We start from the raw sequence: 23,936 nt of genomic DNA, 5'->3' as shown, positions 1-23,936 counted from the left end.
ACCCTTTCATATCTGTGCTGCCGTATACTTAGAGCCTGAAGTTTTAGGGTTTAACCCGATTCTTCCCCGAATTTGCACCCCGAGTTGAAGGTTGCCTCTTTAGGGTGAAACCTGATTTTTTACCCAGCAAATTGCCCTCACTGTGACGTCTGTAGGAATGGATACTAGCTTGTTTGGCAACAGACACAGTTACATCACCATTTGTACTGAACCAGTTTGAGTAACTGAGCCCGATTTGTCCCCGAATTTAGAGTGTTTGAAGTTTTTCTACCCGAATTTGCATGAATTGAGAGCACATGTTTATTTACCCGATTTTTACTCCCTAAATTTAGAAAAAAATATTTCCCGAAAACTTCAGGCTCTACATATACTGTAGACATAGGGGAGCGTCTTATAGGTGGGATTGCCGACTTCTTATCAGTTTATGCCTGGAGGTAGGCCTTGAATAATAGAGTTGTCAGCAGATGTTTTCAGGCACCTCGACAAAATTGGTCTAAGTCATTGAGTACTCTGACTTCTGATTTCCGATATCACGGTAGTGTCGTGGTGTTGCTGTCTAGAACACACCTTGTGCTGCTGATGTGTCAAGCACCGTCTCCACGTGCGACTAGATGCTATGGCACATGCAGCAGCTGACCGATTTTCTAGACTTGGCTGTGAACGGAAAAGCGAAAAATCCAACAATTACTAAATTGAACTTTATTTCACCTCAACTACACTAAAGATATCTGTAATTGTGCCCTGCTGCACCTGTGTGTAATGATGTTTGCTTGCATTTCCACGAGCATGGTATGGTCAGATTCCAATTAGGATTTCAATTACCAATCCAATCCGAGCACACAATCCAAAATAGTGGTCTTGAAGTTGCCGCTGTAGTGCTGAAAATAGTTGTGTTAGTGCTTGTCCGCAAGCGTTTTAGTCCGGAAAATTGTGCCTTCGGACTTCAATGTGACAGGAAAAAATGGTAGCAGAAATGTATTAATCCTATGGTGAAGATCACAGCTCCCCACGGGAGTCAAAAATATCTTATGAGTCCGAATAATAGACCACCCGTAGCGGCACGTCACATCAAGATATCGTATGATTGGTATAGAGTGTATCGTTGTCATCAACAAGTGCATATTGGTGTTGCCATCGTGTAACTTCGTGGTTTTCATGTTTCGGGAGGTGAGGTCAGGGTAGTATCTGCCTCACGTGTGAAGTTTTCCTTCGTATCTCCTTTCCACAGTGGCATCCATCATTGGAAATAACCATCAAAATAACACATGTGATCGACGGCTGTGAGCGCACGTGGCTTTCTTTTGCCAACGACGTGTCGCACCACCTGGTGTTACGATGTAGATTGTTTGGAAACAACAAGTCGTGTATAGGTGTCCGAAAAATCAGTCTGCAACTGTAGCAACACTTTGATTCAACTAAGAAATATGGATCTTTCATCATTTGGAAAAGCTTCTATGTCACTGTACTTGCATCAGTTGCGCATCCCTTTACGTATTTTGCGGAAAAAAAGGTGTGCAAGTCATGTATACAGTATTCAAGGGGAGATTATAGATTTCAAATACATACCAGCAGATCCAAAGTAATATGTCCTGACATTTCATTCTTCTACTCACCAGGCAAGAAAAACTAGAACAGTTGGCAGCACGATTCGACCGCAAAGCGGGCATGCGGGAGACCTGGCTCAGTGAGAACCAGCGACTTGTGTCGCAGGACAACTTCGGTAACGACCTGGCCTCGGCCGAAGCGGCTGCCAAGAAGCACGAGGCCATTGAGACAGATATCAACGCATACGAAGAACGTGTCCAAGCAGTTGTTGCCGTTGCCCGAGAACTGGAAGCTGAGCGGTACCACGACGTGGACCGCATCAATGCAAGAAAGGACAATGTCCTGCGCCTGTGGAACTGTCTCCTGGACCTCCTACGGGCACGACGAGCGCGTCTGGCAGCTTGCCTTTCACTCCAGCAGACGTGCCAGGAGATGTTGTACATCCTGGACTGCATGGAGGGAGTGAAGGGGAGCCTTTCATCCGCCGACCTCGGCAAGCACCTTATGGGCGTTGAAGACCTCCTGCAGAAGCATTCCCTCATTGAGGCTGACATCAATGTGCTCGGAGAACGTGTGCGTACGGTTGTGAATCATGCGCAGGAGTTCATGAAGGAACAACAGCCCACAGGTGGGTCCCTCTCAGAATGATTTGTGTACCTCTTACCTAGACTTTCTACTCCACTAAGCAATCGGGAGTTCACTTCAACTTCCAGTTGACACAAGGGTGAATCGTGGGAGAAAGAGTAGAGCAGCTTGAGCCAGATATTTTGGGAGGTAGAAACCTGGTGCCTCTCAAGATTACCCAGTTATTGAAATGATAACGAAGTAATGGAATTTCCTTTAAGCCTTGCCCCCCCTTTTTGCTCCTGTGCCAGTGAAACAACGTGTCATGGCTGTGACAAAAATTATGAGTTTTATTGAGCTTTCCAAAACCATAATGCAGTTATGGCACTTACGTATGCTTGTGTGTAACATGAACTCCTAGATCTCCTTGGTTTCATAGTGTGTGTTCAATCTTCGCCAGTGCTTCCCCCTTTTACTTTAGAACGGAGGTTCTCGAACTTTCTGAGCGAAAAGAACTCACATAATTTTGTTGGCATAGTAAGGAACACCTCCCCCACTCACCCCCACCTGCATCATAGGTTCTGTGCACATTCATGCAACTGTTCGTTAAAACGGTGTCACTGCAAACAATATATTGTGGGTTCTTTCCATGAAGCTTGAATCCAGTGTAAACGGTAAAAGCCGTGTGAAGCTTGTTCGTCGCAGCCGTGCTCGCTGTAGCATATGTAGGGCCCTAAGTTTTGGGGTTTTATGTTTTCTACAAATCTGGGGGGGGTAAAATCGGGTTTTATTTCAGCAGCTGTAAAACCGGGTAAAATTGGGCGATATCAGGTGGAAAGTAAAAATACGGAATAGCCAAGCTGAATGTGCAGTGCTTAGCATTCGCCAGTGCCCGTATTCGTGACTGAATTGGCACATAGCCAAGTTGTTGTTTTCGGGTTTCTTCTTCTTTTGCCCTAAGTGACGATGGTGCAAATCGGGGTGTAAAAACGGGTTTTATCAGGTTTTACTCTAAAACACAGGGCCCTAAGGATACGCATGGAGGGGCGTGGTATGGGTACCGTTATGTGCACTCTGTAACAGCAGAACCCAATTTGAGAAGCCCCTGCTCCAAAGGAAAGCAGCCTCACCATCATCCTTCTCCCACGTCACATAAAAGAAAATCCTGAATGATGGGCTTATATGAAGTTATTGCAGGCCATAATTTGTACTGAAAAAAGAAAAGGCAACTTGACCCTGCACAAATGGGTATCTGTGTTTCAGGTGACACGAAGCTTGTGAAAGAGCGCACGAAACAGCTGGAAGACGCGTACTCGGAATTGGTTCGCCTGGCATTGGAACGTCGCAAGAAGTTGGAAGATTCCCGAAGGCTGTGGCAGTTCTACTGGGACATGGCCGAGGAAGAAGCATGGATTCGCGAAAAGGACCAGATCCTGTCCTCGCTGGAGATAGGACATGACCTCACAATGGTTCACCTTCTCATTTCGAAGAACAAGGTCAGTGTCTTGAGGTTTATCAAAGTGTGAAGGACTTCGAGAGTGCATCTTAGTAGAAGTCCAGGCCGCCTATCAGTAGTTTACTTTCAGTGCTGTCTTGCATGGTCACAGAAGTGAACAGCCAGGCATCATAGCCTCACTTTCCTTTCAGTTAGTTTCAGTTAATTTTGCATATTAATGGGCACTAATGCATATCTCTTTGTGCCATTGCACCCAATTCTACCAGTTTTTCTTGGCCCACTGAAGTTGCTGGTATTCTCCCACAGAATGTTGAGAGAACTATAATCTCGAACCATCTGGGGCTCTACGTTTGAGCGACGCGGATAAAATCGTCCTAGTGCAAGAACCTGATGTTGAACTGCAAGAAATCACTTGCATGGGCGCACATATTTTCCCAGGCAATGGAGGACGAGCTTGCAGCCCACGAGCAGCAGCTCATGGAGGTCGTGCGGACAGGGAACTCCCTGATTTCCGAAGGGCACCCAGGCTCCGAGGCAGTGTCCGAGAGGACAGCAGAGGTGGTTGAAGCATGGCAGCGGCTTCGTGACCTGCAGGCTGCCAGGGCTAAACGCCTCATGGAAGCTGTTGACTTCCATCAGTTCTTTGCCGATGCCGATGATGTTGATACCTGGATGCTGGACACCTTGCTCTTAGTGTCCAGCGACGACGTTGGGCGGGACGAAGCAAATGTGCAGTCTCTACTCAAGAAACACAAGGCAAGGGAGCTTTTCTTTTTCTTCTTTGTAATTGCCAAGCATTACAATTGCAATTCTTTGCAATTTGCAATTGTAAGGGCCAACTGGATGGTTTTATTTCTGTGTATGTGCGGGTGAAGATTTAAAAGTCCCCGCAGAAGTGGGGGCAGTCACCAGCGCTTTGTCAGCGTGGCAGTGTTTACATTTACATTTTCATGCATTAGGCACTATTAGTGTAGGTACCGAAATTATTTGGGGCTCCAAAGGTATAATGTGAATTACATTGTTTAGTTTGTTTGGCACCTCTATGGTCGCATGGCTCTAACTTTTCATGTTTACATGGTTCTGTGGTAGTATAGTGCTGGACACAAGTTTACGAACGCGCTCCGCCGCATTCCTTCATCGGAGTGACGCGCACGAACGAATGCGACCCTACGAACTTACACTCATGTGCCTAGGTAACCCAGTCACCTGTTTGCAAATCCGTTCAGTACTATTCGCTTTTAGCATGTCACTTTGAGGAAGGAATGCGCCGAAGCGTGTTCCGTAAACTTTCGTCTAGCACTGTGCGTTATTGCACAGCAGTTGTACTGACATTTGCACCGTGTCATCATTGGTGTCAAAGGCATTTGATGTTCACGAACCACTTGTCAGAATTGTCACTTGTATAGATTTGCCCCTGGCTCTGTGCAGTGCGAGATCATTAACATACAGTTAGAGCCTGAAGTTTTCGGGAAATCTTTTTTTCTAAATTAGGGGAGTAAAAGTCAGGTAAATAAACATGTGCTCTAAGTTCACGCAAATTCGGGTGGAAAAACTTCCAGTACGCTAAATTCGGGGAGAAATCGGGCTCAGTTACTCAAACTGAACTAGTTTGGTACAAATGGTGATGTAACTGCATTTGCTGCCAAACAAGTTCTGTGCATTCCTACGGATGTCTCAGTGAGGGCAGTTTGTCGGGTAAATATCTGGTTTCACCCTAAAGAGGCAACCTTCAATTCGGGGTGCCAATTGGGGAAGAATCGGGTTAAACCCTAAAACTTCAGGCTCTAAGTATAGTATATATACTTCACGTAACAATGTTAGAAAAACTACGTTAGCAAAACAGTCTCACATTCTTCCTTACTCACTTCTTCATGTAATGCTGGATTCAGTTTTCTGATCACATGTCCTTCGAATATTAGTGAACTGTAAAGCTAATTCTTGCTTTAAAAGGTTAATCGAAAAACGAACTTGTTAGGTGATACTTATCATGTTTTCTACTACGGACTATCGTAGGATGTGACAGAAGAACTGAAGCGCTACACCAGCTCCATTGATGCCCTGCACGCTCAAGCGGGAAGCCTCGGAGAATCGGACAGGGAGTCCCCAGCTGTCCTGGAGAGACTGGCGTCAGTCGACCGCCGTTACAGAGATCTGTTGGATGTTGCACGTCTCCGCAAGCAGCGACTCCTGGATGCACTCTCTCTTTACAAGCTTTTCAACGAAGCTGATGGTGTTGAGCAATGGATACTGGAGAAGGCAAGTTGGCAGCAACATTTCTTATGGGAGCGTGAATTTAATACTGGATACTGAATATTTTAACGTTCTGCCATGTCACGTAAAATGTGACAGAGAGCGATATCTAATAAAAATTACATACTTGTTAATTACAAAAATAGAGCAAAATGCAAATTCCTCTTTTTAAGGGCACCATTTTAAAGGCATATTCATTTATTTTTCATTTGTGTCAACTTACTAGTCTTTCATGAACTCTCATTCATTTTACAAGGCCATGCTTTGCAAGTACTGTTTGTAACATTCATTGATCTGAGTCAATGGACCTCTTTCCTAATTGCCTATGCGGCCTGTAACCTTCAAGGTGCCATGAAACATCCTCTCTCAAACATGACCCTGTTCATGATCTGGGGCTACGCACGTGGATTGAGTGTGACGAGAGCAGTTTGCTGAAGAGCCACTGGGCTGCAACGTCTACATCCAACAAAAAGGGATCCATTACAAATTATTTTCAACATAGGCTGTTAGTGCAGTCTTTCTTTCTTTTTTTTTTTTCTTTTATGGAAATACTATTGAGGTACAGTCTGGTGCAGGATTTGAGCATTTTCAGTTTCCCCTCTTTTTTTATCCCTTCCGAAATAAGCAATTACGGTGCAGCAATCTCGAGGTAAACTGTCCTCTGACGTTTAGGAGAAAATGTTGGACAGCATGGTGATGACCAGGGACATGGAAGACACGGAGGTCATGCGGCATCGCTTCGAGGGCTTTGAGCAGGAGATGAACGGCAGCGCATCGAGGGTGGCCGTTGTCAACCAGCTGGCGCGGCAGCTTCTCCACGTCGAGCATCCAAACTCTGAACAGATCCAGGCCCGACAGAACCAGCTGAACCAGCGCTGGGCCGCACTGCACGATGCTGCGGAGAAAAAGCGTGACGACATCGGCTCAGCTCACGGGGTGCAGACATTCCACATCGAGTGCCGCGAGACTATTGTGAGTCAGACTTGTCATTTTTATTTTGTTGGTGATCATTTTATTGGTAACATTTGTAGGGTTCTTTATTTTGTTGGTGGTTATTGGTGTGGTTTCAATCGGAGTGCCATGTAGTTATGACTTGTGTTCTTTCTTTCTTTCTTTTTTTTTTTTTAATCGCCGGTAGACTTGGATCGAAGAAAAGACCAAGCTGTTACAAGCTACCGAAGATCTGGGTGATGACCTCACGGGTATCATGACCCTCCAGAGGAGGCTCAGCGGGATGGAGAGGGATCTTGCAGCCATTCAGGCAAAGGTAGGATGGTAGACCTTCTCTAGTAGACCTGGTAGACATGGTCTGGTCTCAAATTTAAACTCTCTGTCTTTGAGATGAGCTAGTTAGCACTACCGAACATTTCGTGGTACCAGCACACTTCAAAGTCAGTTTCTTTTACTGTTCTCGAATCGTTCATTTGACTATCTTGTGGTTGGCTGACACAATGGCTTCTTTGTGTTTCTAGCTCGATGCACTCGACAAGGAAGCTGAGCGAATCAAGCAAGAGCACCCAGAGGTGACCTAAGCTTTCAGTTCTAACTTAGTTGCAGAAAGTTCTTGTTCTTATAACAGATTATATTTTAGTTTAAATCTTAACGCATCACAGTGCTCAAAGCCTCCCTTTTTTTCTCGTAAAGGAAGCAGAAGCTATACAAGAACGCATCCTGCAGATCAAGCTGGTCTGGGAGCAATTGACGCAGCTGGTAGGTGTTGGCACTGAGCAGTACTCTCAGTTTAAGATGTTTCTTGCGCTACATTGGGATCTAATGGGCTCTCGTACTTGCTCCGCAGCTCAAGGAGCGCGATGCTAAGCTCGAGGAAGCCGGAGACCTGCACCGTTTCCTCCGCGACCTGGACCACTTCCAGACGTGGCTCACAAAGACCCAGACGGAGATTGCGTCGGAAGACGAACCCACCACCCTCCAGGAAGCGGAACGCCTGCTGGAACAGCATCGAGTTATCAGGCAGGAGGTGGGTAGCATCCCAGCTGAGCTGCCCGAACATTCATTCTCACCTTTCGCATCCCTTCGACCTGTCTGTAGGTCGACAACTACACGGACGACTACGCCAAGATGATGGAATACGGCGACCGCATCACCGCGGATGCGGCCGACGAAGACCCGCAGTACATGTTCCTGCGAGAGCGCCTGCGAGCCCTGCGAGACGGATGGGCGGAGCTCACTCAGATGTGGGAGAACCGTCAGGCTCTGCTGTCGCAGTCGCTTGACCTGCAGCTTTTCCAGAGGGAGGCTAAGCAGGCAGAAGTGCTCCTCAACCAGCAGGAGCATTATCTCTCCAAGGATGAGACACCTGTGAGTCGTTTGTGCATTAATATGATTAGAGCCAATATGGAAGCAGAGTGAGTGTGATGGATTACATTATCTGACTGAGGAGGGAGTGCGACGTCTCTCTCTGCCCAGCGTGCTCAGCCGTCCTATCTGTGGCGCAGTAATATATTGAAAGCTGACAAACTAGATTTCTTTTCCTTCTTACGTTGAACACGACTATAGATAGAGTAGGCCTGCCTAACGTCTCCTCTCACTTCTTCGAACATGGACGTACAAAGTTGAGATGTGTGCCAATCACCGCAGATGATTTCAAACACACGCTCTCTGTGGCTATCAGTGGCTGCCCATGTGGCTAGCGTTGGCTCGTCTTCGTAGCCACGGCCGCCGAAAGCACTGTTGTGGTTGGCGGACTCTTAATTGTTAAGATTCTTAAGGTGGTGTTGGCACTTCGTATTCAGCACAGCAGCTCGGCATGTCGTGTTCTTCTGAAATCCGAAAAGCACGAAATCTGCTATTATGCCTGGTATTAAACAAGGAGAATTGGCCGAGGCAGACCACAGTTAGGGGTGCAGAGCAAAAAATAACGAATTCGAACAACTCGAGGGGGGGGGGGGGGGGGGGAGGTGCTGACGCCAGGAATCGAACCTGGGTCTTCTGATCTCCCGTCAGATATGGTAACTGCTACACCACACCGGCATGCCTTTTCCCTTGTGCTGGAGAAAGCTGGATAAAGCACATGGGAAAAGGTGTGCTGGTATGGTGTAGCAGATAGGAGGTCAGACGACCCAGGTTCTGATCTTGGCGTCAGCACCTCTTTTCCCTGAGTTGTTCAAATTTGTGCCTGATTTTATCCTGTTTTTGCAGCTCCTGGAATAAAAACCCCCAATTTTACCCCACTTAACAAAAAAGAGAGAAGGAAAGAATTCGAGAGTGTCTAGTACCCCTGTGGTATGTGCTGTCTTGAATGATCCTTGAAACTACACGGAAGAGCAGTGGCCATTGAACATGTGAGTAGCGCCACCAAACGAGTAACGTGTAAACTTCTCAAGGAGCACTGGATCCAATGCTCTTTGAGAAGTTGATGCGTTGCACGCTTGGTGGCACTACTCACATGTTCAATGGCTGTTGCTTTCAATGATAACAGCATGCAAGCTAGCTGGTGTAATTTCAATGACGGTAGCCTCTTCTTGAGTTTGAGGAGTTTAGAACCATAACGGAATGAACAAGGAAACAATGAAGAACATGACGAAGTGGACTGGATGTGATGGTTATCATGATAGCATCGCATGCCATGGGTTTCACGTGGAACTGCAATATATTTCTATCTGCAAACCATGAATTTATGATGCTGTTACAGACCAACCTGGAACAAGTGGAGAACCTTATCAAACGACACGAAGCCTTCCTCACCACCATGGAGGCGAACGATGAGAAGGTGAACGCCGTGGTGCAGTTCGCGCAACGCCTCTGCGACGGAGATCACTTCGCCTCCGACAAGATCCGCAAAAGGACTGACAGCATAGTTGACAGGTATTCTTATACAAGCATCCAATAAGTAAATAAATGACCTAGTCCGGAAATACATCACCAAATTATGGGACATACATAGGGCCTGACTTTTTAGGGTTAAACCCGTATCCGCCCGATATTTACCCCCCCCCCCCCACCCTAAACGAAATCTGTAAAATTCGGGTTTAACCCGAATCTACCCGAAAACATCCGGGTCGCGTGGCACACTCATAAGCGTGCATTAAAATAAAGTTTGATAACATTGCTAAACATTAGTTCCATGTTAAGAAAAATTTTTATTAAACAAAAAAAAATCACCCGAATACACCCGAATTCCTGACGACAGAATATGCCGTAACGGGATTTAACCCGAATACGCTCGAATTTTCGAATGAAAAATGTCACCCGATATTTACCCCCCGAATTTTGCCAAAGATAAAACCCGAAAAAGTCAGGCCCTAGACATACACCGCCAAAATGTTGTTGTTGTTGTTGTTCTAGTCCAGAAGATCTAACTCAAAGTAACTGTGTTGATGAGTTGTTGTTTGTGTTTGCAGACGCAATGCCAATAGAGAGAATGCAAACGCTCAGATGGCAAAACTCATGGACCAGCTTGCCCTACAGCAATTCCTGCAAAACTGCGACGAGGTGAGAAAGTGCTGTAGTTTTTACGATTTTCGGGGTGGATTTCTACGAGCCAGTTTGCCATTATCAGTATGTAAAAAAAAAATGCATGCAAACTATCCGCAAGTTGTCAATGCTACGTGCGGGCTGTCCAAGAAGGTCCGAGCAAGTTCTTATAGTTTGTGTTTTGTCTTTGCAGCTGGGCGAATGGGTTGGCGAGAAGACCATTGTTGCTCAGGACGAGACGTATCGTAGCGCCAAGACCGTGCACACAAAGTGGACGCGCCACCAGGCCTTTGAGGCCGAGGTGCAGTCAAATAAGGACCGCCTCTACAAAGTACAAGAAGTGAGTGCATATTCCTTTTTTTTTTCCCCCTTCCAACTGAAACATGGATTTGCTTTGCTCTCTGTTCACTCGTCATGGAGCTTAGCTGTATGTAAATGTGGTTCCTAGTACGGAGATGCTGTAATTGAAGGGTTGCAAATCTGCACCTGCACTTGCAAAAGACTTTTCAGTCAAAGTCAGACTTTTCGCTTTTATAGGGGATTTTCTTTGTCATCCTCAAAACTTTTTTTTTTTTTTTTGCTGAAAACTGTCTCAAAATGCGCTAGAAATTATATGACCCAGTGCAGCTTTTTCAAATACGTGTATCCTGGGAATGGCATTGCCGAGCACTGCTATCTTTGTATCATTAGGAAGAGCATTTCTTCAAAGTACCTGCATCAGCCTTGTAGAGAGAAATGATTGGCTTTCTGTGCCACATGACTCCTGCACACCTCGTAATTGGCCATCTCTGCTGTTGCCCCTAGCAGAGAACGTCCGCTTCTCCAGCCGATATCGCCCGACTTTAAAGTTCACGAAAGAATACCCGATTTTTCTAAAAAAAACATAAAGCCCAAAAACACGAGGGTCTTAGAATAGGGTAATAGAATGAGAAGGCTTTTAGAACATGTGTTCACCTACATGAATCGCGAAGGAAACATAGAGCTAATTTGTGTCCTTGCAGGCTGGCCGTGCCCTTGTAGCGGAGAAGCCCGAGCTGGCTCAGATAGTGGAGCCCAAGCTTGCAGAGCTGGAACAGCAATTCTCTGCCCTTGAGGATACCACTAAGGAGAAGGGCTTGAAGGTGTTTGATGCCAAGCGGCACGTGCTGTACGAACAGACCTGCGACGACATTGACGGCTGGATTACTGACCTCGAGTCTCAAGTGCTGACGGCCGAGACCGGACAGGACCTCACCTCTGTTAACCTCATCCTTCAGAAACAGAAGGACGTCGAGACTCAGATGGCTGTCAAAGCGCGCCAAGTGGACGAGTTGCAGTCACAGGTCAGAGCAGGGTTGCCAACAGATTCGAAGCATTAGAGCTCTGCTTTCATAGTTGCTGTGTTACTTCTGCATTGTTCTGGTCCCCGAGAATTTTTTAAAGGGTCACTCCAACAGTAGCGATACACTAAATTTCTGTTTCTGCGCACGTTTTTATCTAGACCATGTGTGCGGGTTTATCCTTGCTACAAGCGCGTGTAATTTTGTCGTCTGTAAAATGCTGTCTGCATTTTTTTTAAAAACTTGGTGTGTGGAAATAACACGTAGTTAGTACAGTCCGCTTGTTCTGCTCTTGCTCTGTGCAGTGCAGTAACCATAGAGTCAAATCTTTTCTCAATTTCAAGGTTTACTACTTCTCACTGTTTGCATTTTTCAGCAAACTGTACGAAAATTTATGCTTCGTTCCTTTATGAAAACGTTGTCTTCCTGGCACTAAAGCATAATTTTTTTTCCCGACTTCTTTTTTTTTTTTTTTTTTTAGCAGACAATGCCTGATGATATTTTTTATCTGTTAACAGGCAAGCTACCTTCAGCAACTGGACCCAGAAAAGACGGAAGATATCGTTCAAAAGCGAGCCGTCGTGGAGCAGCGCTTTGAGCGTCTGCAGGCTCCTCTCAACGAGCGCAAGCAACAACTACTCAAGAAGAAGAAAGCCTACCAATTCCGAAGAGACGTCGAAGACGAGAAGCTCTGGATCGATGAGAAAATGCCGCTGGCGACGTCGTCGGACCGCGGAGCATCCCTCTTTGGTGTGCAGATGCTGCGTAAGAAAGAGCAGTCCTTACGAAACGAGGTAATGGCCTTGTTCCTGAAACGGGCAAAAGGGTTTTTTTCTTTTTCTTTTCTGAGAACTACTATTTGTATGTTCAGGTGGACAACCATGAACCGCGCATCATCAACATCTGCGAGGATGGGCGTAAGCTTGTAGAGGAGGGCCACGAAGACTCCGAAGAATTCAGTGAACTGGTTAAGGACCTTCAAGAACGCTGGGCCCGTTTGAGGGACGCCCTGGATGCTCGCCGCCAAGCTCTGCTTGTGTCTGAGAAGGCACACCAGGCAAGGACCCCATACTGTCATGACGGGATAGTCCGTCTAGATAGTCCCGTATAGTCATTACTTCGATGCTACACGATGCTGCTCATGTTTCGCAGTAGCTTGTACATTTCTTTGCAATTTAGTTAGGGCTGTAGTTGCAAGTAGATGTTACATTCGTTACAAGCAGAAAATGTAAACGATGAAGCTATTCCGCTTAACAAGTTTTGTGATTCTTTATCAGACGGGGACCTTTCTTTCTTGGCAGTTTTTACACTCGTGGTGAGGAAGCTAAAGGAAGTTTGCGATCATATGGGTTGATGAGTAAATATAGCGTTGATGGGTTTGCAAATGTTTGATGATTTGATTGCTTTTACTGAAAACATGCTTGCTTTGAGCAATTGTCTTTTTTCAAATCCTGTTTTCAAATCCTGTTTTCCTGTTTTCAAATCCTGTCTTTTTGCTTTGATTTGATTCAGGCATGCAGATTTTTGAAACAGTGTTCAAACCCATAGCCAAAAGCTAGTTTCGTATCCAAAACTATGCTATGCCTATTGATGTTGGGGAAAAAAATAAAATAAAAGGGAAATAAATAAAACACTATACATATTGGCACATACACATGGCAGTCCTGAATGCACTGAATGTCCTGAACAAAACAATTCGTAGCAGGAGCTTTCTCGGCTCTCCTCTACCATGACTCATGACTTGTACTCTGCAGTACTACTTTGACGCCAGTGAAGCTGAAGCCTGGATGAGCGAGCAGGAGCTGTACATGATGGTGGAAGACCGTGGGCGAGATGAGAGCTCGGCGCAGAACCTCCGCAAGAAGCATCAGACCCTCGAAGGCGCTGTCGACGACTACGCAGACACGGTGCGGCAGCTGGGTGACGCTGCTCGGCAGCTGATTCAGGATGGACATCCAGATAGGTGAGTCAATCGGTGACTCATCCATAGTAGGTGACTCAATGTCTCTGAGGTCTTTGTTTTAGGCATGTGCAAATATTCAAATATTTTCAATGCAAAAAAGAGAACAATTCTATATTCTATTCGATTTCCGAATCGAATACAGAACTTCTACACTCGAATTTCGAATCAAATTGATGTTTCTTCCAATTGGAATGTATTTGAATTGTTCTGAAGCTGCACACGAAAATGGCAGAAGAGGGGGCCTAAAACAAAGTGGGCCCTACTTATTTTAATGGTCTGTACGTATATTTCACGTATACCGTAATTTCGCACGTGTAAGCCGCAGGACCCGTTTTTACGAAAGTTTTGAAAATTTTTGGGCGGATAAGGCGCTTTCACAGATAAGCCACTGGCAATACGACGCGACTGATTTGTGCGACGAAGGAGACCATAGAGAAGGGTATAAACCCTGAGGGGGTCGGCACGGTGTACAACAAAGGAGGTCAGTTCTAGTGTTCTACCACGATCGGATTGTGCCCTTGTTGCGTGTTTTTCATGGTTCGAGGGGTCAGTGGCCTTCTAGAAGACTAGAAGTCAGTCTACTCGAATGTGGATGCGCCCCCATTACGCATTGTTCATGCATTAGCAGGGCGGTGCTGTTGGAGAGACACTGTCGGCCCTTTCGTTAAAACCAGCGTATTCGGAAAATACCAGGGAAAAATAGTCAAGAGATAAGCTGCACCAGTGGATAAGCCGCAGAGTCTTTAAAAAAATTGTGCATAAGCCGCGGCTAATACGCACGAAATTATAGTATATGTTGTAAACATGATGGAAAGTAATTGTTCTGAGGTTGGAACATACAAAGGGACAAACACAACACAGGCCTCAAGTTGCCTGGGAACAGTTGAACGGTCCTGCGACTGTCTGGCTTTTTTAATGACTGCCATATCTCAACGGTACATGTTGGACACATGTTTGTATCCATGAATATGCTGCATGTTTGTCCATTCTAGTTATACTATTTGCTATTTTCTAGTTATAGCTATTTGCTTCCTATTCGCCTAGGGTATTAAACTAATTTTGCGCATGCCTACTTTGTTTGGGTTGTGCTTTTTTGGAATGTGGCTTTGATTGCCTGTTGCTTTGTGTGCAGTGACCAAGTGGCAGTACGGCAGTCCCAGGTGGACAAGCTGTATGCTGGTCTCAAGGACCTTGCCCAAGAAAGGAGACAGAAGTTGGAGGAGGCTCTGCGCCTCTTCGGTCTCAACCGCGAGATGGATGATCTTATGCAGTGGATCGCTGAGAGAGAGGTAAGTGCATGCTCCTCTTTCTTGTCTGTGCTGCGAAAAATGTTTTTTGTAAACAGAAACCCTTTTCGGTGCCGCGGTTCTTATTTTCTCTCGCGGAAGACGCGCCTCTCACCGCTTGAGTTTTAACAGGCATAATTTTCCTTCGCGCCTTTATTGTACTAAAAGACAGATACTCTTACGGTTACTATACATGGACAACCTGGTTTGTACCAGAGGGATGACATTTAGAACAGGTTTGGAACAAACCGATTTTTGCTCCTGATTTGTATCGTCCTCGCTTCGGATAAAGCTCGTAGAAAAGCCCCGAACATGATCATGTCAGAGCGCAAATGCAGGCACCGGTATCAGAACTAGAGAGCGCTATGCACTGCACAGTCAGCACAGCGACTTGGCATCCTGTTTCATGTGAGATGCGTCGATTTTCTGCACGAACAATCTACCCGTGGCCGCTTTTCTACGCGGTGTCGAGGGGGAGGTGACGCCGGTTCAAATCCACGCACCGGCTGTGCTGTCTGGGGTTTTCCTCAGGTTTTCTGGCAGACTTTTCAGACGAATGTCGGCACAGTTCCCCCTGAAGTCGGCCCAGGACGCATAATAACCCCCGCTGCCCCCCACTCCTTCGTGCTGTCCTCTCTCCATCTCTCCATCCATCCATCCATCTGTCCTGCTTCGCGGCTCTAACATGGAACTAAAAAAATTAAAAATCCACCCAGTTTTGCCGTATTTTACAGCTCCCGAAATACAATCCGGTTTTCGCTTCCCGATTTAAAAAAAAAACAAAAAAACTCCAAAACACGAGAGTCTAAACATGTTCGTTATGCTGGAACAGTGTTTGCGAATCCAGTGAGATAGGCAGACACTGGTGGGCAGTGCAGGATGCGCGTGTGACCTCAACTGATCTTCTAGAGTGGGGCCCCTGTTTGCTTCGAGTAGTAAAGTGAAGCAAAATCATGTTCTGAACTAAAGAGATGCATCTGAACCACAGGTGGTAGCTGGCTCACAAGAGTTGGGCCAGGACTACGAACACGTGACCTTACTGCGGGAACGCTTCAAGGCATTCTGTGAAGACACCCGCTCTGTGGGAGAGGAAAGAGTTGCTGCGGCATGCGCCCAGGCAGACGCCCTTATGGCTGCCGACCACGCAGACGCAGCAACGGCCGCCCAGTGGAAGGACACCCTGACGGATGCCTGGGCGGACCTGCTGGAGCTGATGGATACTCGAGCCCAGGTATTGGCTGCCTCCTGGGACCTACATCGCTTCTTCCACGACTGCAAGGACGTACTGCAACGTATCCTCGTGAGTGGTTTTTGTCATGCTTTTTTTATTTTTTTATTTGTATTTCAAGTAGGTCGCAGTGTGGTTGCATTAGTACAGAATGTGTAATACTGCAGTTAGTTACACAGGCATTTGAATGACCATTGAAGGAAATGACCATTGACACAGTCTGCTGTGATGCGGGCTGATCCAGTGCTTCTTGAGAAGTTGACACGATGCATGCTAGTGGCGCTAGATCCGTCAAACTGCATCATTTACGCAAGCTATAGTCGGGTGGATCTAAGGAGGGGAATGACCTTTGAAGGAGATTGAACCCCCCCCCCTCAATTTCTATCATTACATACAGGTTCAATTGACCTTAGGTGGAGTAGTAGGATGCTGTCCAAGGCAGGATCCCCCCTCGGAAAAATCCTGCATCCGTCCCTGTCAGTAGTGACGTAAAATACGAGACAAAAACTATTTTGGAATTTTAATTGTGTTTAAATTGTATATTGCCCGCAACTACTAACTGAATATGCATTTGTGTATGACCGTGGTGTCAACACTGTGCCAGTGCACAGCGCTGAGAATAAAAAAGTAAAAGTAAAAAAGTAAATTTGCGAATGCCAGTCACATGTGACAACTGTAATAACTGTTACACTGAAGTTTCAGGAATTTTCGTAGCACTTATTGTGGGTTTATTGTGTGCGTTTGTTTACTGCTTGCCTTGCTGATCATGAGGCTGCCAGTAGCAGCTTTCGAAGATCATTGACAGATTGGATGGTGTTTTGCAAACCACCATCAAGTCAAGGGTCATCAGAGTCAATGACAGTTCAGTTCGATAAGCATTAGCTTTTGAAATGCCTGTGTAACAGTGGCGTGTGCCCGTGCGGCCATACTGTGTGTTCAATTCACCGTGTTCGGGGCAGTTCTGTTTCGGATTTGCTATTGCAATAAGTCAGTGCATTTTGAAAGACTGAATGCCAAACCAGATTCTTGCAAGAATAATACGTCCGCTCTTACCAAAATTCTTGTTCGGTTTGCACTGGCAATGCTGGAGTCATGAAAATCGCCATCTTGTTCGGTGGAGTTTGAGTGTGGTGGCACTAGGGTCGAATTTTGCCAGTCGGAGCAGTCGGGGCCCCAGTATATTTTTTTCCCAACTGTCACCCTGTAGATGCAGTGGGCTAGTATTGCAGTGATGACATCAATACTGGTTCTACCGGGAGCACAAGCCTCGTGCGTAAATAAACATGGTTGTAGGAAAAAGTTTGTGAGAAGGGGGCTGCACCTCATGTTATAACTAGAGCCTGAAGTTTTCGGGAAATATTTTTATCTAAATTCGGGGGGGGGGGGGAAATCGGGTAAATAAACATGTGCACTAAATTCATGCGAATTCGGGTGAAAAAAACTTCCATTACGCTAAAATCGGGGGGAAATCGGGCTCAGTTGTTCAAACTAACTGTAGCGGTTTGGTACAAATGGTGATGTAACTGCATTTTTCTGCCAAACAAGTAAGTTGGTGCATTCCTACCGACTTCCCAGAGAGAGCAATTTGCCTGGTAAAAATCGGGTTTCAACCTAAAGGGGGCAACCTTCAATTCGGGATGCAAATTCGGGGAAGAGTCGGGTAAATCCCTAAAACTTCAGGCTCTAGTTACAATCCCAGTACCTGTATTTCAGTGATCAAACAATCTTCTCTTCCAACCTGCACAGGAAAAGCAAAACAGCATGTCAGACGAACTTGGCAGAGATGCTGTGAGTGTGTCCAACTTGCAACGCCGCCACGCCAACTTCGAGAATGACCTCCAGACCCTGGGATCCGCAGTTGAAGGCATTAAACATCAGGCTGGGCAGCTGGGGGCTGCCTACGCCGGAGACCGAGCCCGGGAGATCCAGGGCCGCGAGGGTGAAGTTGTGGCTGCCTGGCAGAGGCTGCTTGGAGCATGCGAGGGCCGCCGCACCAGGCTGGCGGACACGGGCGACCTGTTCCACTTCCTCAGCATGGTGAGAGATCTGCTGCTCTGGATGGAAGACGTCGTGCGGCAGATGAACACGTCCGAGAAACCGAGGTTAGTGGGGAACGTTCTGGGCTCACACATGCCCTGTGTGATTGGCTAAGCTTTCTGTGCTGCTGTTAACATTGTACAGTCTACTAGAATTGTAAGAAATGTAATTGTCAGGCAGCGTTTGTTGAACGTGTCTCTGGATGGCAAAAAAAAAAAAGAAGTGACTTGCTCTGAGGGCCTCTGCCTTCCCATAGGTGTCAGAGAGAGCATGGCCAGATTAGAGTCAGATAGAGAACAGAGTTGCCTATCATTTTTTCGGACATGCCCAATTATTTGGACACCGTCACAGGGCAGTCACTCAGTCTATAGGTGGAGCCTGAAGTTTTAGGCTTTTATCCAATTCTTCTCCAGATTTGCACCCCAAATTGAAGATTACCTCTTTAGGGTGAAACCCGATTTTTACTCGCCAAATTGCCCTCACTGAGATATCTCTAGGAATGCACGCCAACTCATTTGGCAGCAAATGCTGTTACCTCACCGTTTGTACCGAACCAGTACAGTTAGATTGAGTAACTGAGCCCGATTTCTCCCCGAATTTAGCGTACTGGAAGTTTTTCCACCTGAATTCGCATGAATTTAGAGCACATATTTATTTACCCGATTTTTACCCTCCAAATATAGAAAAAAATATTTCCCAAAAACTTCAGGCTTAATCTATAGGTAGTGCCGAAACCTTCAGGTTGCCACACTCCCCATCACGGGATTTTTCGGATTTTGTTTTCCTTGTGTTTTTCCTTTTGTTTTGATTGAACAATAGCTGCGAACTATTGCTGCCATGTTGGACATGATCTGCTGCCATACTGCATCCTGTGCTATTGAACTGCTGGCTTTGAGGGTATAGATGAGTTGCACATTCCATGCTTCCCGCACTTCCTGATGCTAGGCGAAGCTATCTTTGCTCACAGTGATGACATGGTTTTCTTATGGAAATCTTAGAAGGTGGTGCAAAGTAGTTCCACTGCTTTTGTGACATCTCCTTCAGAACAGGGCCTCAAGAATAATGACAGATACTCAAACATGACTATGGAGGAAAGTCGAAATGGCCAATCCCAAACAGTCATTGTGCACAAATTCAGCATTTCGAAGCAAACCTTGACTACGTAAGAAAACAAAACAAAAATCCGAGCTGAAGCAGAAAATGCAACTGCATCCAGCAGAAGTGTTTCGGCAAAGGTAGCCACACGAAGCACCCATCAAACCTTGAACTAATAAAGGCACTAACGGTACTTTTGTTAATCTGCAACGGTTAAATGTCCCTTTGTGAAATACAAGCAGTAGTGATTACACAGAAATGGAAGAGCATTCATCAGCAAAGCATTAACCAGTTCTTTAGGCCACTTAACTTTATAACGTAGTTTTTTTGTTTTGTTTTTTTTTAGCAGAGATTGTTTTCTCATGCTTCTTGATGATTTTGTTCGATCCCCATTGAGTCCGGAAAATCAATCAGCTACTGTACTGTTCATTCAGTACGTCTGTAACCATTTTCTAATACTTTTAGTGCCTTCTAAGTTCATACTGGGCCATAGGTTACTATTATGCTATATAAGAATGCTGTTTTCCTGTGGTTTCTTTTTCTTTTTTTTTTCGTAGAAAATGCCAAGCAGAGGGACTGCCATTGTCAATTTGCAATAACGGCAGCACTAGATCGCGTGTCTTTTCCTTTGCTTCTGTACTCGATGAAGTTGCAACGATACGTGATAGATTCGGGGGTGCTAATGGGACGTAGTGACCTATCCAGGGATGTGTCGGGAGTGGAACTCCTGATGAACAACCACCAGAGCCTGAAGGCGGAAGTGGACGCCCGCGAAGACAACATGTCTGCGTGTGTGGCTTTGGGCAAGGAGCTGCTTGCCAGAGGCCACTATGCTTCGGGCGAGATCAAGGAGAAGCTGCTGGCCCTGACCACCCAGCGCACGGCCATGATGACCCGCTGGGACCAGCGCTGGGAGCACCTGCAGCTCATCCTGGAAGTGTACCAGTTTGCCAGGGACGCCGCCGTGGCGGAACACTGGCTGGTCGCGCAGGAGCCCTACCTGCTCAGCCAGGAGCTGGGCCACACGATTGACGAGGTGGAACAGCTCATCAAGAAGCACGAGGCCTTTGAAAAGTCGGCTGCTGCGCAGGAAGAACGGTTCGCAGCTCTGGAGAGATTGACAACGGTGAGGTTTTCCGGGCTTCTTGCAGTTACTTTCTTTGCCGTGCTTTGTGTTGTACAGTGACTGCAGTATATGTGCTGGTGGCGAAGTAGACCTGCCGTAATGAAGTTCTTTGACAGGAAAGCAAGAAGCCATTGCCTGTGGTTTACGGTGCTTGTGGTGGTGTTGATTTGGGCTTCAAAAAAAGAAAAGAAAGAAGGTTCAGCGTTGCATTGCTAACTAATAGTTAGAGCCTGAAGTTTTGGGGAAAATTCTAGATTGTTTTCTAAATTCGGGGGGTAAAGGTCGGGTAAATCAACATGTGCCCTAAATTCGTGCAAATTCGGGTGAAAAAGAAACTTCCAGTATGCTAAATTTGGAGAGAGATCAGGCTCATTTACTCAAATGAACTGTACTGGTTTGGTACGAACGCTGATGTAACTGTATTTGCTGTCAAACAAGTTAGTGTGCATCCCTACAGACGCCTCAATGAGGGCAATTTGCCGGGTAAAAATCCAGGTTTCACCCTAAAGAGGAGACCTTCAATTCGGGGCGCAAATTCGGGGAAGAATCGGGTTAAACCCTAAAACTTCAGGCTCTACTAATAGTGTCTCGTACCATGAGAGTTTGTGATGAACATCCAAAAATTGGGTACCAAGGGCAAGACAAAGGAAACGAGTCAATAAAAATTTAATCGAATAGTCCTTTTTTTTTTTTTTCATTGCTGAAGCATGCGGCGTGTTACTTTCCGTAAAATTCCGGGCAATTGATTGATTCTAAATTAAAATTGCCCACTTCCAACTTTGTGTATTTTTCTTTTTCTCTACGTGTGCTTGCTTGGCATTTTACGGAAACCGTACTTATTTTACACCTTTCTTTTCTTTTGTTACTGTGTACAGAAGCACATGTAGCAGAATTGTAATCTTGTGTAGAAGTGAGAGAAATATTTGCATCATAGTGTAAGTGATGTGCTTGTCCATATGTGATTGGTTGTGGCCCCTCAGTTGGAGCTCAAAGAGCAGGAGCAATCGGGACTACACGAATACAAGGAGCACAAGCGAGCCATGTACGATCTCGACCAACATCTACGAAACTCTGGCCTCTACGAGCCGGTGAACGTGCGGGAAACTTTCTCTCTCTCTCTCTCTTCTGACCCTCGTAACACTCGAAACTCTAATCTCTGCATGCAGATGGAACTTCTGTCCGTGCTAACTCGATGTTGTTCAAGCATTCCCGAGCGGCACTAATTTAACATGTAGTTTCTTTTCTTTATTTCATCTGCCAGAAGAGCTTTAGTACATAGCTTCTACGGATTAATTTAATAATAATAATGTCGGGATGTCTTTTTGTCACGGAGTTTACCTCCTTCTGGTCGTTTATGCAGCTTACACTTGGGGGAACTTCGTGAAATGTTTTGGTGCTTCATTGCACGGCTAAATTAATTAAATTATGGTAATTTTAGTTAATTGAATAATATGTAATTAATGTAATAAAATGAAACTAGAATTGAAAATTACTGAGGTAAATTGTATGCTGATACCTCGCAGTGCTTTCCAAAAAAATTTAGCTCTCTTCTCTGGTTACTGAACAAGAAGAATGTTTATTGCATATTTTACTCATAGCATATTGATGTGCTAAAGCTCTTTACTGTCATTCAGCAAATTGCCATGAAAAGTGGCATAACATGTCCTCCCTTTCATAGAATTACATGAGGCACCGATTCATGTTCTAAATGTTTGTGGCTTCGTGTCACAAGACAATTACTGTCTTTAATATCGATAAATATTGATGTCCAATGCAGAATGTCAGTTAAAATATCTATATAGATTGATCTTCGTGAGAAAAAATATCTATTTATTGACACTTGTGTAAAAAGTAGCGCCGCAAATTTACATCGACACTCAGATCGATTAAAATATTAATTTTTATGTCGATGCACACATTAACAAAGTGTGTATTTCTAAAATATGGATAACACTGATTGGGGAAAAATATGGATAACAATGATGCAAATATCGCTATCGTTGCATCAGTGCCTGGCAATGCCCTGGCAGTCAGTTTGTAGGTTAATTTTGCTCATGTGAAGGTTCTTTAAACTATAAACTACAAATATTATATTTATTTTACTTCTTATTACTCATCAACTTCACTTGAAGACTCGGTACGCGAAACATAAATGCCGTCACTGAACATTACGCGCTTCCACAAATTTTCCAAAGAATGCACAAAACTCCATGGTTTCGGATTCGCCAAGAGCAGGTGACATCATGGAGAGCTCTGGTGTCTCTCTGCTAGCAGCTGTGCGTGCATCTCCACTATCCACCCATGTTGGAAGTCCGCCAGCAACTGTGATTGGAAGGCGGGAAATCGACCCGCGAGGAGCATAGCTGCCAGTCGCAATGCAGTCACACTTATTAGTTAATTAATTAATTAATTATGACACTTCCGCTCTGCGATAGAGAAAGATGGGAGAGAACAGTGTGAGACACGTGGATTCCAATGGCATAAATTCTGCTGGATTCCGTAGCGGAACTTTAACGTGTTCGCACATCGTGTGTGTATCGACGCATCATGTAATTCTGCGAGAGAGTTGGCATTAATCAGTAGCCCTTCACACTATGTTCTGCTCTCTCTCTCTCTCTCTCTCCTTTAACAACGGCATTCATTGGCAAATCCGGCTCAAGAGCAGAATTGAGCCTTCGTTGTTCTGCTTGATGTGTCCGCAATATTGAAAGAAAGCGCTCCTGTGTTGTGCGGGCAGCCATGACAGACAAGTGCCTCATCAGCTGCAGCTCGACATGGGAAATTGCACCCAACCTGCTGATACTAGCGGCATGACCTTGTGGGTAAAATTGGTGGAAACCAAGGTGAAGACTGGGTGGTGGCGGCTGAGGTTGTCCCCGGGTTTTCTGGCAGAGTTTTGAGACTAAAGTCATCGCGGTTCCCCGTGAAGTCTGCCCAGGACACATGCTAACACCCTCCCGTCCCTCACTCCTTGCTGTCCTCTCTCTTTCTCTGTCCACATCTGTATGCCGCTCATAGCCACAGTTGCTTCGCAGTGCTAACACGGAATGGAAAAAAAAAAATCAGCCTACCGATCATCGTCATCACCTCCATCATATATCACTGGTGCCTTTTATATGTCTTGCAAATACTGATGTGTGTTGTTCATTTTACACTGTATTGACACTTTACACAAAGTGTAGCTTTGTGTAGCGTAATGTTCCATTGCATAATGTAGCATAATGTATAGCAAATACTGACATGTGTCCTCAATTCTCCAATATTGACACTTCACACCGAGTGTAGCTTTGTGTAGCGTAGCACTGTGTAGTATGTATGATCCCTCCCGAGCTGCTGTCACTTGCTGTTTGACTCTGCGTAGCTACATAACAGTCTTGTGGACCGTTTTTGCTCAGTCACATAATTTGAAACATACAGTGCACTTTAAATGATGTTGCACACCATCATTAACATTGCAACCTATTCTTTTTTTTAGTCAGAGCCCGAGATTTTCGTGTTGTTTTTTTAGCCGTTCTCCTATTTGTGGGGCCAAAGAAATCTATAACTGCAGGTATTTCTTTTGTGAGTTAAGTGTAAAAGCAAGATTGCGCATACATAAATGCATGTGCAAAATTTTTTTCAAAAATGTTTTTT

At 45.4% G+C, this 23,936-nt stretch overlaps 1 protein-coding gene across 8 annotated transcripts in view; it reads left to right on the top strand.

Moving 5' to 3' along the window:
- The window catches only part of LOC135396952 (spectrin beta chain-like), a 54,839-nt gene that overhangs the window by 19,131 nt on the left and 11,772 nt on the right, over positions 1-23,936 (top strand). For 5 of the 8 annotated variants that reach the window (XM_064628207.1, XM_064628206.1, XM_064628201.1 and 2 more), the window contains exons 10-31: positions 1,617-2,173; positions 3,373-3,605; positions 4,004-4,321; positions 5,579-5,821; positions 6,488-6,787; positions 6,954-7,082; positions 7,288-7,338; positions 7,460-7,525; positions 7,614-7,793; positions 7,865-8,134; positions 9,468-9,640; positions 10,177-10,267; positions 10,443-10,589; positions 11,251-11,571; positions 12,087-12,362; positions 12,440-12,625; positions 13,323-13,531; positions 14,664-14,820; positions 15,806-16,117; positions 17,792-18,147; positions 19,871-20,303; positions 21,284-21,397. In XM_064628207.1, coding sequence (XP_064484277.1) covers positions 1,617-2,173; positions 3,373-3,605; positions 4,004-4,321; positions 5,579-5,821; positions 6,488-6,787; positions 6,954-7,082; positions 7,288-7,338; positions 7,460-7,525; positions 7,614-7,793; positions 7,865-8,134; positions 9,468-9,640; positions 10,177-10,267; positions 10,443-10,589; positions 11,251-11,571; positions 12,087-12,362; positions 12,440-12,625; positions 13,323-13,531; positions 14,664-14,820; positions 15,806-16,117; positions 17,792-18,147; positions 19,871-20,303; positions 21,284-21,397 — 5,122 coding nt within the window. The remainder of the gene's footprint in view (positions 1-1,616; positions 2,174-3,372; positions 3,606-4,003; positions 4,322-5,578; positions 5,822-6,487; positions 6,788-6,953; positions 7,083-7,287; positions 7,339-7,459; positions 7,526-7,613; positions 7,794-7,864; positions 8,135-9,467; positions 9,641-10,176; positions 10,268-10,442; positions 10,590-11,250; positions 11,572-12,086; positions 12,363-12,439; positions 12,626-13,322; positions 13,532-14,663; positions 14,821-15,805; positions 16,118-17,791; positions 18,148-19,870; positions 20,304-21,283; positions 21,398-23,936) is intronic. The other 3 variants (XM_064628200.1, XM_064628203.1, XM_064628205.1) reach the window with 3 other exon arrangements.

Source organism: Ornithodoros turicata, chromosome 6 (genome assembly GCF_037126465.1).
Source record: "Ornithodoros turicata isolate Travis chromosome 6, ASM3712646v1, whole genome shotgun sequence".
NCBI classification, from domain to species: domain Eukaryota; kingdom Metazoa; phylum Arthropoda; class Arachnida; order Ixodida; family Argasidae; genus Ornithodoros; species Ornithodoros turicata.
Note: the sequence above shows the minus strand (reverse complement) of the source record. Positions and strands in the feature narration are given on the sequence as shown.